The sequence below is a fragment of the Raphanus sativus genome, chromosome 1, assembly GCF_000801105.2.
Source record: "Raphanus sativus cultivar WK10039 chromosome 1, ASM80110v3, whole genome shotgun sequence".
NCBI classification, from domain to species: domain Eukaryota; kingdom Viridiplantae; phylum Streptophyta; class Magnoliopsida; order Brassicales; family Brassicaceae; genus Raphanus; species Raphanus sativus.
The window spans coordinates 245,751-262,212 of record NC_079511.1 but is presented as its reverse complement, the minus strand read 5'-3'; the positions used below and the strand labels follow the sequence as shown (position 1 = coordinate 262,212).

Below are 16,462 nucleotides of genomic sequence, written 5' to 3'. Positions count from 1 at the left end.
TTCAACTCTCTCTGTATTGCTCTTTGCTTCTTTGTTCTTTTCTCTTTTGCCTTACTCTCTTGCTTCTTTTATTTCTGTTGTAATAAGTTGTGGTTCACAACACTGTAAACTCTGAAAATGGTATAAATCTTAACATTTAGACCAAAAAAAAGTTTATATAACTTGAAAGAGACATTTGATTTTGAGTTGTAGAATGTTTATTTTGTACACTTTAAGTCTAATGTCTAGTATCTTAGAAAGTGAAATATACTATAAAAATTAAAAGTGGGTACAAAATACTTCTATATGTATATTCATTCATTGTTCAGTTAAAGAACAATGGGAGTCTCGAGAAAAATTACAGAAAAAGAACTCCTGATATCCAGTGGCGAGTGGACTTTAATACAGTATCTTTTGTCTAACATTTGTGCTACAAGAAAAGAATAACTCTATATACAAATAACCGTCCAAATTTAGGAAATTTAGGAAGTGAAAATTTTAAATATAAATAAATTTCAGAAAATAATAGCAAAATAGAAAACAAATAATCAAGTTGAAAAAGATAGATGATATGACAACTATAACAATAGAAGAAACAAGACATAGCTTTCTTTATGTAATCTTTATCTTTATTTGCTCTTCTACTTTCTCGATAGACCAAAATCCCGGGGAGAAAATGTAGGCATATAAGCTTGATCAAATTAACTTAAATAGTAACATTTGAAACTTTAAAAACTAAATGAGACATTATTGTTGATGCAATATTTTAACTTGGAGAACATAATTCTAGTTGCAAAAAAAAAAAAAAAGAACATAATTCTATATAAATATACAAGGCAAGCATGCACTTCTTTGGAGAACTCCAGAAGTTTTCCTAATTTCTATTGACTTATATAACTTTGGAAATATTAATGGTTGATAAAAAAACTGTTCAAAATTTGGTTTCAAGCTTATTTTTTTTATCTGACATGTGTTCTACACATCTTTTTTTTACGAGCATGCACTTGACACGTCTCAAAAATTAAATGATTATAAGAAAAAAACGCCTCGACTTTTTCTTTTGCATTTTCTGTTTATTGTATTATTACAACATGCAATGATAATTTCTACTAGAGTTGACAAAATCCGTCGGCATGTTTTTTTATCAATCATAAATTTCCGTATGATCATGATTTACATTCACTTATTCTATAATTCTACAGGGTTAATAATAAATACATAAATGATTTTGTCATCCCACAGTTTTTTCAACCCACAGTTTGAATGAAAACTTGTTTAGTGTTTAATTTCATAAATTTTATTTTTGCTTCTTTTAAATTATGAACGGAGAATTAAACCAGTATATTTATACGTATTAGAGAATATATTGGTTGTCATGAAGGTTGTCATTTTTTCAAGATTAGAGATAAAACGTGTTGAAAATAAAAAGCAAAGAGAGTTTTTTTTTTTTGAAAAAGGGCATAAAAGAGAGTATTTTATCGGCAAACTTTCAACAAAAACAAAAACCCAAAATATTATTGGCAAATATTTTCTTAAAATTTAATTTGATTTGAATTAGAAAAATAAATATTTTTTGTTTGTAATGGAGATCTAATCAATGGTTATCTCCAAGTCGTCATATTAAATTAGATGGTTATAAAGTTTTGGAAAGAAATATACACATTCCATAATAATAATACCTAATTAAATATTCAGCTAAATAATAAAAAAAAAAAGTAACCAGTCAATAGTGTCTCTCCTCACTTTATTTTGTTCAAAATCCTCCTCTGCTTTTTACTTTGCCGTTTCAATGAAGACTACTAAGCTCTCTCTCTCTCTCTTACACACACATCACACAAACACAAAAAGAAGCTTAAGACTCTTCTATCTCTCTAGAATTTTTTCCACTTTAACTTTCTCACTCTAAAATCTGCCCTCATTGTCTCGGCTCTGTCTACTTCAAGAATTGATGTCTCTTTAAAACACTTTCTCTTATTTTAAAGCACACTTCTCTCTCTCTCTTTGAACACACTTCCTTTTTCCATTAAAACCTTCCCTCAAGAACAAAAAAAGGAAAAAAAGGAAGCCCACAATTTGAGAGAAAAAGAAAGTCTAAGGGATCTAAACTCACTCACTTCTTAGGTAGAAACCAAGATTCTAGAGAGATCCTCCTATCATAGCTTACTCTCTTGTTTTAAGTTTCTGTCTGGTCCATAGGGAGAAACCAAACCCCATTTTCATCCTTTTTTGAGGCAGTGATTCAAACTTTTCTAGGACGATCTCTATCGTGTCATCTTTGTTTATGGATGAATTGAGTTTCTGTTAAAAGAAGAAAAGGAGCCACACACAAACACACACACACACACACTAGTGCAGAAGCAAAAGAAAGGAGTAACAAATAATGAGGGAAGACAAATCCAAGTCAAATAAGGTTTCTATTTTTTTTCCTCTCTGTATCTGCTCTAAATCTTGTTACCTTTTGATGGAATTTCAAATTGAATAGCTTATAAAAATTACTCCTTTGAATGTTGTAAAAAATGAAGCTGGCCTGGTCCAAGAAGATGGTCAGGAAATGGTTTAATATCAAAAGCAAAACAGAGGAGTTTCAAACAGATGATCCTTCTACTTCTGCTGGTAAAATCCTCTTTCCTCTTTATCTCTGTAACTTAAATCTTGTTTACTTCTTCTTGTCTTTTTTTCAGCTTATGTTTCTTTTTGTCTCTTATGAGATAACCTTAATTTGTTTGTGATTATTCCCTTAAAAAAGGAGTTGATGTAGAGCGCAGAAGTAGTTTCTCAGCAGAGAAAGCTCCCACCACAATCAAGAAGACCAAAACTGGTATTAATCATTACTACATATTACTCCACATTTATGATAAACTTTTTTTTACTGATATGGTTTATGGATTTAACAGAGAAGCTCAGTAAGAACTGGGAGCAGCAAGCTCGCCAAAGGAAAATGAACTATGAGAATCCTAGGATCATTGATGTCCAAAACTACAGGTAACAAACTAACACATCACACATGTCATAATAACATATGATCCATTGCAACTGAATATCTCTATGTGTTTATTTACTTTTTTGAGCAGCATCTTTACTGCTACCTGGAACGTAGCTGGACGCTCTCCTCCTCCTGACTTAAACCTCGACGAGTGGCTTCACTCATCAGCTCCTGCAGACATATACGTCCTCGGATTCCAAGAGATTGTCCCTCTTAACGCTGGTAACATCCTTGGATCCGAAGACAACGGACCTGCTCAGAAATGGCTCTCTCTCATCCGCAAAACACTCAACAACCGACCGGGAACCAGCGGAGGAGGAGCCAGCAGCGGTTACCACACGCCTTCCCCTATCCCTGTCCCCATGGCAGAGCTTGACGCTGACTTCTCTGGCTCCACAAGACAAAAGAACTCCACCTTCTTCCACAGACGCTCTTTCCAGACCCCAAGCACCACGTGGAACAACGATCCTTCCATGCCTCAACCAGGTCTTGACCGTCGTTTCAGCGTCTGTGACCGTGTCTTCTTCACCCACAGGCCAAGTGATTTCGACCCCAGCTTCCGTGGTAGCAGCAGCAGCAGTCACAGGCCTAGTGACTACTCTAGGAGGCCTAGTGATTACTCAAGAAGGCCTAGCGACTACTCAAGGCAGAGTGATTACTCTAGACCGAGTGATTACTACTCTAGACCGAGTGATTACTCACGTCCAAGTGACTTCTCAAGGTCTTCAGATGATGATAACGGTACTGGAGACTCTCCAAGCACTGTCTTGTACTCTCCAGGCTCTGCAGCTAACGAGAACGGTTATAGGATCCCGTGGAACTCTTCTCAGTATTGTTTAGTTGCTAGCAAACAGATGGTTGGTGTGTTCTTAACCATTTGGGTTAAAAGCGAGCTAAGGGAACACGTCAAGAACATGAAAGTGTCTTGCGTTGGTAGAGGACTAATGGGTTATCTTGGGAACAAGGTTAGACATTGTCTTCATTACATACTGTTCTGTTTTGTCTTTTTACATAACTGTATTTGCTTCTTTATGTATAGGGATCAATCTCAATAAGCATGTTGCTTCATCAAACAAGCTTTTGCTTCGTATGTACACACTTGACTTCAGGACAAAAAGAAGGTGATGAGCTAAAGAGAAACTCTGATGTCATGGAGATACTCAAGAAAACTAGGTTCCCTCGCGTTAAGAGCTTAGAGGAGGAGAAGTCCCCTGAAAACATCCTTCAGCATGAGTAAGTTTTCGTCATCTTACATCAAGAAACGTTCTGTTTTGTTTCTTTAAAACAGTCTCTTGATCTAATTTTTAATCATAAATGTTGTTGTTACCAGCCGGATAATATGGCTTGGAGATCTGAACTACCGGATAGCGCTCTCTTACCGATCCGCTAAAGCACTCGTTGAGATGCAGAACTGGAGAGCTTTGCTAGAGAACGACCAGTTGAGAATAGAGCAGAAACGAGGCCATGTGTTCAAAGGATGGAACGAAGGAAAGATCTACTTCCCACCAACGTACAAGTACTCAAGGAACTCAGATAGATACTCTGGAGATGACTTGCATCCCAAGGAGAAACGTCGCACTCCCGCTTGGTAACTTTCCCTTTCTCCACACACAACAACATCAAGAGAACCAAGAACTTCTTGTAATTATGAATCTCTCTTATCATCTGACTGTTTTTGTTTTCAGGTGCGATAGGATATTGTGGTACGGTGAAGGACTGCATCAGTTATCTTATGTAAGAGGAGAGTCACGGTTCTCTGATCATAGACCTGTCTACGGCATTTTCTGCGCCGAGGTTGAGTCAGCTCATAACAGGCTAAAACGAACCATGAGTTGCTCTGCTTCGAGGGTTCAAGCTGAAGAGCTCTTACCTTATTCCCGTGGATACACCGAGCTCAGCTTCTTCTAGATTGTAACCACACATGTTTTCACGGTAACTATTCTTTGTCTTTTCCATTTCCATTTTCACCAAACCGCCAGAGCATATTGGGACATAGATAAATAGAAAATATCAGTGTGTCAGTGACATGAACTAAAGAAGTCCACAAGATGTCTGTGGTCCTGAGTTGCATAATAGAGGAAGAGTCTCTATAGAGAGTGGAGACCAGTGTAATGTAATTTCTCTGCATTTATAAGATCAACCATTTGATTTTGAGTTCCCCTGGACCCAATAGATTTTTTTTTTTTGCATATAAGGATAAGTCAAAAACATTTAAAGGTTGATAAGGTTGTCATCCTCTGCATATTATTAAGTCTTTGTTGTCTTTAATTTAAATTCAACAAAGATTTAAACTTTCTTGAACCCTAGATGTTTTTTTTTTCACTCACGGTGGAAATGGATTGGCTTTTGTCAGGTGATGAACTAAAGTGTTTTTTGGATCTTTGAGAGTGATGGAGACGTTACATTGCTTCTTTAACTCAAAGGGAACAGGTTCGTTGTAAAAACTACAGTATATTTTTTACATTTTCCGGTTTGCTTTTTTTTTTAACTAATCGTACCCTTTAATTACCGGTTTGCAGGTGTAGAATGTGTTTTAATTTTTGGCCTCGGTTAACTAATTTTCACATACCGGTGGTTATGTGGTGTATCCGGTTCATAGTTATTGATGGTTTTTGCTAACTTCTGGTGGATTAGAAATTTTACAGCTACGTTATAAGGTAATAATTCAGTTGATAATCATTGAATTTTCTTAGTTAGTTTGTAAATTACTTCCCATTTAGTTTCAACTAATTGTGTAAACTGTAACCTGAAAACATTTGCTTACACATTATGGTTTGTTTTGTGCAGGCAATCAACTAACCCAACCAGAGATCGCCAAGTAGACAGATTAGGAAAGTTATTTTGATTTTATTTAGTTTTCATTCTTTTGATTTAGCATAATTAGGGAAAATATGGGTTTCTGTTCTTTTTTTTTCTGTAATCAACTGTGGTGTGTCCCACGGTAATCATTTTGTAATGTTTATGTCAAGTGTAACGAAAACTATACCAAGGAAAAGAAGAATTTCTAATCACGGTAATCATTTTGTAATGTTTATGTCAAGTGTAACGAAAACTATACCAAGAAAAAAGAAGAATTTCTAATTTTATTTTATGAAATTGCTCAAAATGAAAAGTGAACTTGATGCCTTCTGGTAATGATCGTTTGACTACAAATAGTTTGGGTTTCTAGACAAACTAATGATCAATCTTGCATTTAAATACAAGTTACTATGTAGATTTTTACTCCTTTTTCATTTCAAGAACTATATAACCTACTGACAAGTGACAATATATGGTTAAAGAGAAATTTAGATGACATGTTGTTTTCACTAAAGTCTAAGATTTTGTTTTCCAACAAATTCAAAGATTCTTATGTTAAGAACTTTTTCAAAAACCGAGATTTTGATTTGTGTATACTATAACTTTTATAAATATAATTTTATATGTGAGACAAAGACTGGACCAGTTAATATAGAAGGGAATGATTAAAAACTTAAAAAGAGAGAGCCTGAAAGTGAAGAGAGTGTTCTGTGTAAATCATGCTTTGTCTTTTTCCTGTTTCCTCATGCTTTGTCTTCTTTCAGCTTTTGTTGATCACATTCACAACAACGCTTATCAATATTTTATCAAAACGATGGTTCTTGTAAGACTAGCCATATGATTAATTACACATGATTCTTGTAAAAATAGTCATATGATTAATTACACAGACAATGATGAGTTTGGTTTTTCCAAGAGAATTACTGTAAAGAAAAAACATTAACAATCCAAGGGAAAGAAAGTGTTGTTCAGAAGCTTGGTAGCTAAATATAATAATATTTTTCTAAGGCTTGTATTGCTCATTTTTTTTAATTTCCTGATCATTTTTCGTATGAATTAACTATGAAAAAGAAACATCATTATTTAAGCAAAAAAAGTTGATGTATTTCGCCAATTTGAATATAGCTTTATATATCCAGATTTAAGTATAAAAGTCATTTTCTATAATTTTTTTTTTGTAACACAAATTTAGATTATCAAATAAGGTTTTCAGATGCTATAATAGAAAGAAGAGCTTGGGTCTGGACCAGAATGTAAGCGGGCCTTAGCATGTAAGTCCGCAGACCCATTAAGCTCTCTTTTGATGAAAGAGAAACGACAAAACGAGAAAGAAGAAGATAGCGAAGCGATGTCCGAGAGTACTCCGTAGAGCTCGGTCGGATGGCGTCCCGTTGAGATTGATCCGATGAGCACTTGAGAATCTGATCTTAACCAGATGTGATTGTAGTTGAGGTCGATCGCGTGGAGGAGTGCGTTTTTAATCGCCAGAGCTTCCGCCATGCAAGCCGAGGAGACATGATCCTGAAAAAGAGAACCCCGATTCAGTTCTTGTCTTTGGAGGGTGGTGAAGATCTAAGCCAATCCCGCTTTCCCTGTATCGGTTCTCCACGCTGCATCGATATTACAGAAGAGCGTGCTCGGTGGAGACGGTTGGTGGATAGTAGGCTGTCGGGAGGTCGGTTGAATCGCTGTTCGCTTTGTTTTCAGAGGTTGAGCTCTCTCCCATTCCCTGGTGGCGACGATTGAGGTTGTGATGACTTCTACTGCAGTTGAAGGTTTCTTCTCAAAAATGAGTTTGTTTCTGGAGATCCATAAGAACCAGCATATCCACGGCACTATGTTGATAGAGAAGCCAAAAGGAGGTAGCGTGATCCAAGAGTTCGACAGGATGAGAGCTTCTTTGATTGAAGAAATCCAATGTAATACTGACATATCCTAAGCTAATTTGCTTAAGTTCTGACAGGTGAGCACACTTAAAAAAAAGTACTCATTGATTTAATGAACCATGATAAGAAGAACTCCATGTATTTGAACATCAAATGACTTGTATATGGAGGGAGAGTGAACCAGTCATTTTCTATAATAAACTCCAAAACAACTTAAATAAGGAGAAAATGACATTCCTATACTCCTTACCTCTTAATCGATACGTTGCGAGACATACGAAACAATATATTCAGATAAAACAATAATCCGCGGAATGATTTCTTTGCATATACAAGTCATTTGATGTTCAAATACATGGAGTTCTTCTTATCATGGTTCATTAAATCAATGAGTACTTTTTTTCTTAAGTGTGCTCACCTGTCAGAACTTAAGCAAATTAGCTTAGGATATGTCAGTATTACATTGGATTTAGACCAAAAATATTACATTGGATGATTTGTGATGTATACAAGTCAATATAAAGGAAAACTAGGATTTTATCTTTATAAGGGAATATCGTGTTTCTCTTGTAAAAGAAAGTCAAAGTTAATTGAACAAATAAAAATAAAATAAGGTTGCATAAGATTAAAGAACATGGACTTGATTGGTATAGGCTTTTGAGTAGGAGTGTGAAAGGATAGGCTAGCAGACTAACCAAAACAGCATGCTTCTTATTTTCATTAAACAATTCCACAATATTTTTGTTTAGAGATTTAAAATAAAATATAATTTCACATGAACAAAACCCACTGGCTCTGAAAAGACACTCCGGGTAGGCGGCAACATAGTGTCACTTCACTCAGAAGATAAACACAAGATTAAATCTACAATGCCATTTAGATTCCTCTTGTTACCCATATAGTTAGCAATTTGAACCAATTCCTTTCAGTTTTGTCTAGGGCTTAGAACAAGTTTCATTTGGTAAACACATAACTCTATATAGCTCTTGACTAAGGGGTTGACTGGTTTTTCCGCTATCACCCGCAAACGCAGTTTTTGAGGTTTGTAGCGGTTTACAGCGTTTCAAAACAATCATACAAACCGCTACAAATCGCTTCAAACCGCTCTAAACCTCTTAGAATCAAAAGCTGGTTCCAGCTAGCGTTTGCGGTTGCGGGCGGTTGCGGTTGGATAAAAAATATTTAAAAGAAATTTTACATATTTTAAAATTTAAAATTTAAAATTTAAAATGAAAATATTATAAAGAAAATATATACACATTTTATATATTAATTTAAATTCACAAACCATATAGTATTTTTTATAAAACTTTAAAGTAGCTATTTATCATAATTTTTAAAAGTTAATATACATACATATATAAAGATATACACATATATAAAAAAGAAACAAATATTCTTTAAAAAAATTAATATAAATCTTCATAAAATATATTAAAATTATAACTTTCAACTACTTAAAAAATTAAAAAATAAACTTAATATTATTATTAACCATATTATATTAACAATTATTATATTTTATCACAATAGTATATTTTTATATTTTATAATATTATAATATGTTTATATTGATAATTTATTATTAAACCGCTGCAATGTTTCATAATCAATCAGTCAAAAACATCCCGCAAACGCAACAATTTTTAAACGTTATGCCAGTCATACAAAATGCCATGTGACACTTGAAACCGCAACCACCCGCACCCGCAACCGCAACCGCCGCGTTTGAACCAGTCAGACACTAATGCTGGTACATCTCTCGTGCCCAATACCCAAACAAAATTAAAGGACTATCAACCATTGAATCACCACATAAGGACTGAATCGATTCTAATGACTGTCAGTATAAAAACATGTAGCGACATCAACTCTTCAAGATATTAGTATATATAATATGAAAACATATCTGTTGCAACATCATGTAAACTCTTATATATCGATAAAATACAAATCTTTCACCATCATTCCATCAACAAACCTTCCTTATTACGCTGTATTTTCAATTATACCTAAAGGCTAACGTCAATCATCTAAATCTGTATATTTTAGTGACTTTAGGACTATAGGTTACAATAACGATTCTAGTATTTCGACGCGGGCTAACGTGTATGATCACATTTACTATGCCTCAAACTAATTATTACGTCTCCGAATATCAATTCTTAGAGCATCAGCAATGATCAGTATAGAAATTTACTCAAGCTATCATGAGCAAGGTGGATCCACATGAACTTTTGTTATTTTGTATATCTACACAAACTTCTCAATTCGTGTAAACTGGCTACATAAAGTGTATGTTCTGTTTTGATTGATCTCATGAAAAGCAAAAAAAAGTTCAACATTGTTAAAATAAAAGTTGTTAAAAAAAGTAAAATAAAAGTTATAATCAACTATAAAATTACAATTTAAAAAAAAATAAAAGATGAATAAAACTTTTTCTCATACAACTAGTATTTGTTATTTTTTTTTCTCAATGGAATCTTAGTTAATCTTTTAAATGAATTAACATTTTTACATTCCCAAAATTTGGGAACTTAAAACATTCCATTAGAAATAGTCAGTCTTTCACTAAAGATTTCGAATAACTGTCACGAATGGGCCGGAATCCATATCCTTATTTATAACTAACCCAGCACGTGCACTCGTTCGTCATTGTCGTGGATATATGGGCTTTATAAGCCCATTACATTTCAAAAATCAAAGGCCCAATAGTGAGTCCACATGTTTTCTTCCGAGACGGAACTGACTCCAATAAGCAATTCCGCGACTCTTCAGTCTTCTTCACTCACTCTTTTCGTGTGTTTCGCTTTAAAGCCTGCGTTTATTCTGGCTTCTCCATTTCTCGGTGTGATCGCAGCGGCGAGCATCATCATCATCCAATCCGTTACACCTTCAGTGAGTCTAACTCTCCGAGTTCTGCTCAATCTCTTCAATTTCGTTTCGGTTCTTAGGGTTTTACTGTGCTCTCTGAGCTCTCACTACTCAAATCCGATACAATCCTCTTTGATTTTCTGATTCCGAAAATTATGTTAGGTTAGGAAGGAAGTTATAGTGTCGTGCTATGATCGCAATTAGCACCAAACTGTTCTTAATACGTGCGTATGCATCAGATTCTCATCGCATATGTTTTCAACTAATCGTTACAGATTGGGGTGTTGTTGAAATGTGTAATTGTTACTTTGGAATCATATAGAAAGTATATATTATAATGTGTATAATGTTTTCAGACTCTTGTCAGCAATGAGTGTGAGTGGATACAAGTCAGACGACGAGTACTCCGTAATCGCCGACAAGGGAGAGATCGGATTCATAGACTACCAGAACGACGGTTGCTACAACCCACTAGACGAAGGCCCCGTCGTGATCTCCGCTCCTTTCCCTTTCAGAAACGACAAGCCTCAGTCGGTAACCGTCGGAGAGACTTCTCACGACTCCTTCACCATCAAGAACACCACAGACGAGGCCGTGGATCTCTGGACCAAGATCTACGCCTCTAACCCCGAGGATTCCTTCACCCTCTCCATCCTCAAACCGCCTTCCAAAGACGCAGACGTCAAGGAGGTGCAGAGCTTTTACGAGACTTTCACTCTGGAAGACAGGATGCTTGAGCCGGGGGACACGTTGACCGTATGGGTCTCTTGCAAGCCGAAGGATATCGGTCTGCATACCACTGTGATTAGTGTTGACTGGGGGTGTGACAACGTTGAGCGGGTTGTTTTCCTTTTGGCTGAGGATAAGATATCGAGCTCTCTCGCTACGAACAGGCCTTACTCTAGGAATAGAAGGGCTCCGAAGAAAGACTTTGCTGTGGATAACTACGTGACGGGGACACGGCCTTCTAAGGCGGTAGCGCAACGGGCTTATAAAAACAGGCTTCCTCGGTATGAGATTCCAAAGGAGACGAGAGAGAATCTTGAGAGGAAGGAGATTCCGGATTATTTGAACGATGGTCTAACGGTTCAAAACTATTCAAAATATTACAAAATGTTACTTATTATGGAAGAGCTACAGCTCGAGGTATTCTTTCTCATTGTTCCAAATTTTTTGCAATGAACTTTGTAACTTTTTGCTTTCTGTGTGTTTAGGAAGACATGCGAGCTTATGATATGGAGAATGTTTCGATGAGGAGAAAGGGTCTCTGTTTGTCTCTCGAGGTTCCGGGGCTTGCTGAGAAAAGACCTTCCATTGTCCATGGAGACCATATCTTTGTAAGACATGCCTGTGATGGTGCAACTGCTCCAGCTTATGAGGTTATGTTCTTGAAACACCTTTGCAACATTTCATATCGCTTTCAGTCTCGTAACTGTAAATATGTTTCACCAATTTATCTTTCTGGAGAAATAAAAAAATTGGAATCGATTTTTTTTTCTCACAGGGATTTGTACACCGCGTAGAAGCGGATGAAGTGCATTTGAAGTTTGCCTCTGAGTTCCACCTTCGCCACACATCTGGGAGTGTCTATAACGTGAGGTTCACGTACAATCGAATCAACACTAGAAGATTGTATCAGGCTGTTGATGCGACAGAACATTTAGATCCAAACTTCCTTTTCCCATCGTTGAGATCCGGGAAAAGGATGATAAAGACAAAACCCATCGTGCCCATTTCACCAGCTCTTAATGCAGAGCAGATTTGTTCAATTGAAATGATTCTTGGCTGCAAAGGAGCACCACCGTATGTGATCCATGGACCTCCTGGCACTGGGAAGACCATGACATTGGTGGAGGCCATAGTTCAACTCTATACAACTCAGAAAAATGCTCGGATTCTCGTCTGTGCTCCTTCCAATAGCGCAGCTGATCACATTTTAGAGAAGCTACTTTGTCTGGAGGGAGTTCGCATCAAGGACAATGAGATCTTCAGGCTGAATGCAGCTACTCGTACCTATGAAGAAATCAAACCCGAGATTATCCGCTTCTGCTTCTTTGATGAGTGTGTTTTCAAGTGCCCTCCTCTCCTAGCTCTGAATCGTTACAAACTCGTTGTGTCAACATATATGAGTGCATCCCTTCTCAACGCAGAAGGTGTGAAGCGTGGTCACTTCACTCATATTTTCTTAGATGAGGCTGGTCAAGCGTCAGAGCCAGAAAACATGATTGCTATCTCAAATCTCTGCGTGTCAGAAACTGTGGTTGTGCTTGCTGGAGATCCAAGGCAGTTGGGTCCGGTTATATACTCGAGAGATGCAGAGTCACTCGGCTTGGGGAAATCATACTTGGAAAGATTGTTCGAGTGCGATTATTACTGCGAAGGGGATGAGAACTATGTGACGAAGCTAGTCAAGAACTACAGATGCCACCCAGAGATTCTTGACCTCCCATCAGAGCTGTTCTATGATGGAGAACTGGTAGCTTCCAAAGAAGACACAGACTCTGTTCTTGCCTCGTTAAAGTTCCTTCCGAACATAGAGTTCCCAATGGTTTTCTATGGGATCCAAGGATGCGATGAGAGGGAAGGTAACAATCCGTCATGGTTCAACCGTATAGAGATCAGTAAAGTTATAGAGACAATCAAGAGACTGACAGCGAATGACTGTGTGCAAGAAGAGGACATCGGAGTTATAACTCCTTATAGGCAGCAAGTAACGAAGATCAAGGAGGTTCTCGATAGGTTAGATATGACTGAAGTCAAAGTCGGTAGCGTGGAGCAATTCCAAGGGCAGGAGAAACAAGTCATCATCATCTCAACCGTAAGATCTACAATCAAACACAACGAGTTTGATAGAGCCTATTGTCTGGGTTTCTTGAGCAATCCAAGGAGGTTTAACGTCGCAATCACCCGTGCAATATCTCTGCTAGTGATCATCGGAAACCCACATATCATTTGCAAGGTACTACTTAACGTAAAGCAGTGACTCGTAATCCCAGCATTCCAAACTAATGTAGAACTGTTGTATGAAACAGGATATGAATTGGAACAAGCTTTTGTGGCGTTGTGTAGATAACAATGCTTACCAAGGATGCGGTTTACCAGAGAGGGAAGAGTTTGAGGAGGAACCATTCTATCAAGAAGAAAGCAGCAATGCTCCTCAATACTCTGTAGAAGAAGCGTGGAACATGAGCGGCGAGGTCAACAACAACGGCACAAAGGGGAAAGATGAATGGTCTGATGGATGGAACGACAATGGTGCTGGGACGAAGGAAAATAATGAATGGTCTGATGGGTGGAACAACAATGGTGGTGGAACTAATGAAAAAGACGATTGCTCTGATGGTTGGAATAACAACGGTGTCGCAAAGGAAAGAGAAGAATGCTGTGATGGTGGTGGTGGGACTAAGGAAAAAGAAGAATGCTCCGATGGTTGGAACAACGATGGTGGTGGGACCAAGCATACAGGCGAATGGTCTGATGGGACTAAGCATACAGGGGAATGGTCTGATGGGTGGAACAATGGTGGCACAAAGGAAAAAGAAGACTGGTCTGATGGTTGGAACGACAATGGTGGTGGGAGTAAGAATACAGGCGAGTGGTCAGATGGGTGGGACAACAATGGTGTCACAAAGGAGAAAGAAGCGTGGTCTGATGGTTGGAATAACAATGGCGGCGGTGGTGAAGAGAAAGAATGGTAGTTTGTCGCCGAGGAGGAATATGAATGGTATGATGGTGGGAAGTAAATGGATAAAAGTATATTATTACCGCAAATAATGTTGGTGAATGAAGAGAGAGCTATTTTGGATTTGTTCGTTTGTCTATCGTCTGGAACCTTTTGCTGTTTTTATTAAGCTTTAATTTCATTTAATTTTTGTTGATGTGGGAAGGAGACAGCAAACATCAAATACACGTAAAATCAATATGAAAGTAAAAAGCAATATTATGACAGGTAATTGAGCTTTAAAACTAGAAAAAGTTGATGATCTCAAAGGCGAAAAAAGTAAGTAGAAGAAGCGGAAGCTTGAGAGAGTGCGAAGAAGAAGGCGACGAGGCTGAAGGAGTTGAGGCTGTCGGGACGTCTTCTCCCTTGCCCGATACGGGAATATTTTGGTCTGCGTAATGACAACAAACTCAAATGTATTAGTAACAGATTATCAAAAAAAATGATTAGAACTAAAGCACTTTTTAAGGGTTTAAGAGAATCTGTGTGTTTTTACCGTCAGGTGTTTTCGAACTTGTCGGAGATGTAGTAGGACCGAGAGAAGGTGAGCCTGCAAGAGTAACGTATACTAATGAATAATGAGCTTATGCTAGTAGTGGAAGATCACTAAAACGTATTTGAACCGGTTCGGGTCCTTAGCCCGGTCTACGTGATGTCATTAAACTCGAAAAATGTTTAGGAGGCTTAATTTTGTTAATTTACCTTTAGGAGTTTGCGTTTCTGTAGGAGGAGTGGTTGGACCGAGAGACACAGGGCCTGTGTGTTATTCACAATAGGCTTTGGTTAAAACATGATATACAAAGTAATTTACTAATTTGTATTGAGATTTAAACAAACTCTATAAAACTATATGAACCAATTTACCTGGAGCAGGAAGAGGTGCTGCAGAAGCTGCGAAATTTCACAAAATTTACGTTAAAAATTAGAAAAATTGAAAAATATAGATCGATGTTGATATATAGATATAGAACATCAATAAACATCAATAAATTCGGCTCAATGTGTTAGTTATCGAAAAAATGAAATTAGATAAACCTTTGCATTTAACGGGGACACCAGGCATGCCACATGCACGAGGAAGAGAGATGGCTAGAGTTCGGTTAATAGGAAGATTGATTGGCACACTTGCGGTTACAATCAGACACAAACAGTCCAAACCGGTTCCTGTTAACGATTTAAGAGCCTCACAACAATCCGTAGTCGGAGAACTACCACCTCCCGTCAGAAAATTCATGCACCCTGTAACGCTAGAGAGCATGGTTGGTGAACATGGGGTATTGATTTGAGCGAGAATCAATATTGGAGAGTTTGAAAGTAAAGGCAAGAAGATTAGAGCTGAGATTAGGCAAAATCTGGGATCCATTTTGCTGTGTTTTAGGGGTTTAGGCAAACTGAATCTTTTTTCCCTCTAGTCAAGAAAATAAATAGAATTTTTGTTTTGTGGAAATGAAATGAAATGGTTATGATTTTATGGTTACTTTGTGTGAATGATATATACATGAGATAGAAAATGGCTAATAAGGTAGCTTGTGGAAGTTGGTTTTGATTTTGACTTTTGAAGCTCAACTACCTTAACTAACTTTTACCAGTGAAAGCTCGTTTTTAATTTGCTTCCTTTTAAAAATTATTCTATCATCATAGTCAAAAAAACATTCATTTGACTGTATATTTTAATTATTGTTTGACTAAAATATATATTTTAATTATTGCATCAATAACTCTATAAGGTTCTTCAAATTTTTGGATACATTACCTTTTTAATTAGAAAGACATATCTTAAAAATAATGATAATTAATAAAAAGAAAGACTGGAGCCTAATTTTATGGCAACACCTTAAGAATTAGTATTTTAAGTTTGTGTCAGATAATTGTAATGTGAAGAAGGTAAAGAAAAATATTATTAGACTTTTGAAAGAAAAAAGTTAGACCGTATTGTGATTACATTAACGAGATGACGTGTGACTTTTCTAATGTATTGTTGAGTTTACCCCACTAGAGTAATATCGGAACTTTAGTAATACTAATTGGTTGAACTAAACACAATACTAATAATAAGATGTAGATGTAGATTGAAGAAACGTGTTGGTCAGCGCTACAAAGATTTCTGTATACACCAACAAAAAGTTGCCACAAAGTTAGGCTACTTACATAATACTTATGACAAAACAAAATAACAAATTACTTGATTAGTTTTTTTTTTGGTAAATAAGTTTGATACGA

The 16,462-nt window shown here is 36.7% G+C and overlaps 3 protein-coding genes across 3 annotated transcripts; 2 read left to right on the top strand and 1 right to left on the bottom strand.

The window, feature by feature from the left end:
- Window positions 1-1,783: 1,783 nt before the first annotated feature.
- LOC108813530 (type IV inositol polyphosphate 5-phosphatase 6) lies at window positions 1,784-5,979 on the top strand. Its single transcript, XM_018586116.2, has 11 exons — window positions 1,784-2,389; window positions 2,502-2,592; window positions 2,726-2,797; window positions 2,874-2,961; window positions 3,051-3,927; window positions 4,002-4,195; window positions 4,293-4,550; window positions 4,648-4,894; window positions 5,316-5,392; window positions 5,482-5,619; window positions 5,750-5,979. Exons 1-8 carry the CDS (start codon window positions 2,360-2,362, stop codon window positions 4,868-4,870), a joined length of 1,833 nt encoding a protein of 610 aa, XP_018441618.1. The 5' UTR covers window positions 1,784-2,359; the 3' UTR covers window positions 4,871-4,894; window positions 5,316-5,392; window positions 5,482-5,619; window positions 5,750-5,979.
- Window positions 5,980-10,415: 4,436 nt separating this feature from the next.
- LOC108837441 (probable RNA helicase SDE3) lies at window positions 10,416-14,399 on the top strand. The gene is made up of 5 exons (XM_057002479.1): window positions 10,416-10,545; window positions 10,878-11,667; window positions 11,736-11,900; window positions 12,026-13,480; window positions 13,554-14,399. The coding sequence occupies exons 2-5, from the start codon at window positions 10,891-10,893 to the stop codon at window positions 14,217-14,219; spliced, it is 3,063 nt and encodes a 1,020-aa protein (XP_056858459.1). The 5' UTR covers window positions 10,416-10,545; window positions 10,878-10,890; the 3' UTR covers window positions 14,220-14,399.
- Window positions 14,369-15,688, bottom strand: LOC108808089 (non-specific lipid transfer protein GPI-anchored 21). Its single transcript, XM_018580289.2, has 5 exons — window positions 15,278-15,688; window positions 15,107-15,133; window positions 14,945-14,998; window positions 14,739-14,792; window positions 14,369-14,633 (listed from the first exon to the last, which is right to left on the bottom strand). Exons 1-5 carry the CDS (start codon window positions 15,603-15,605, stop codon window positions 14,488-14,490), a joined length of 609 nt encoding a protein of 202 aa, XP_018435791.2. The 5' UTR covers window positions 15,606-15,688; the 3' UTR covers window positions 14,369-14,487.
- Between the last annotated feature and the right edge of the window lie 774 nt (window positions 15,689-16,462).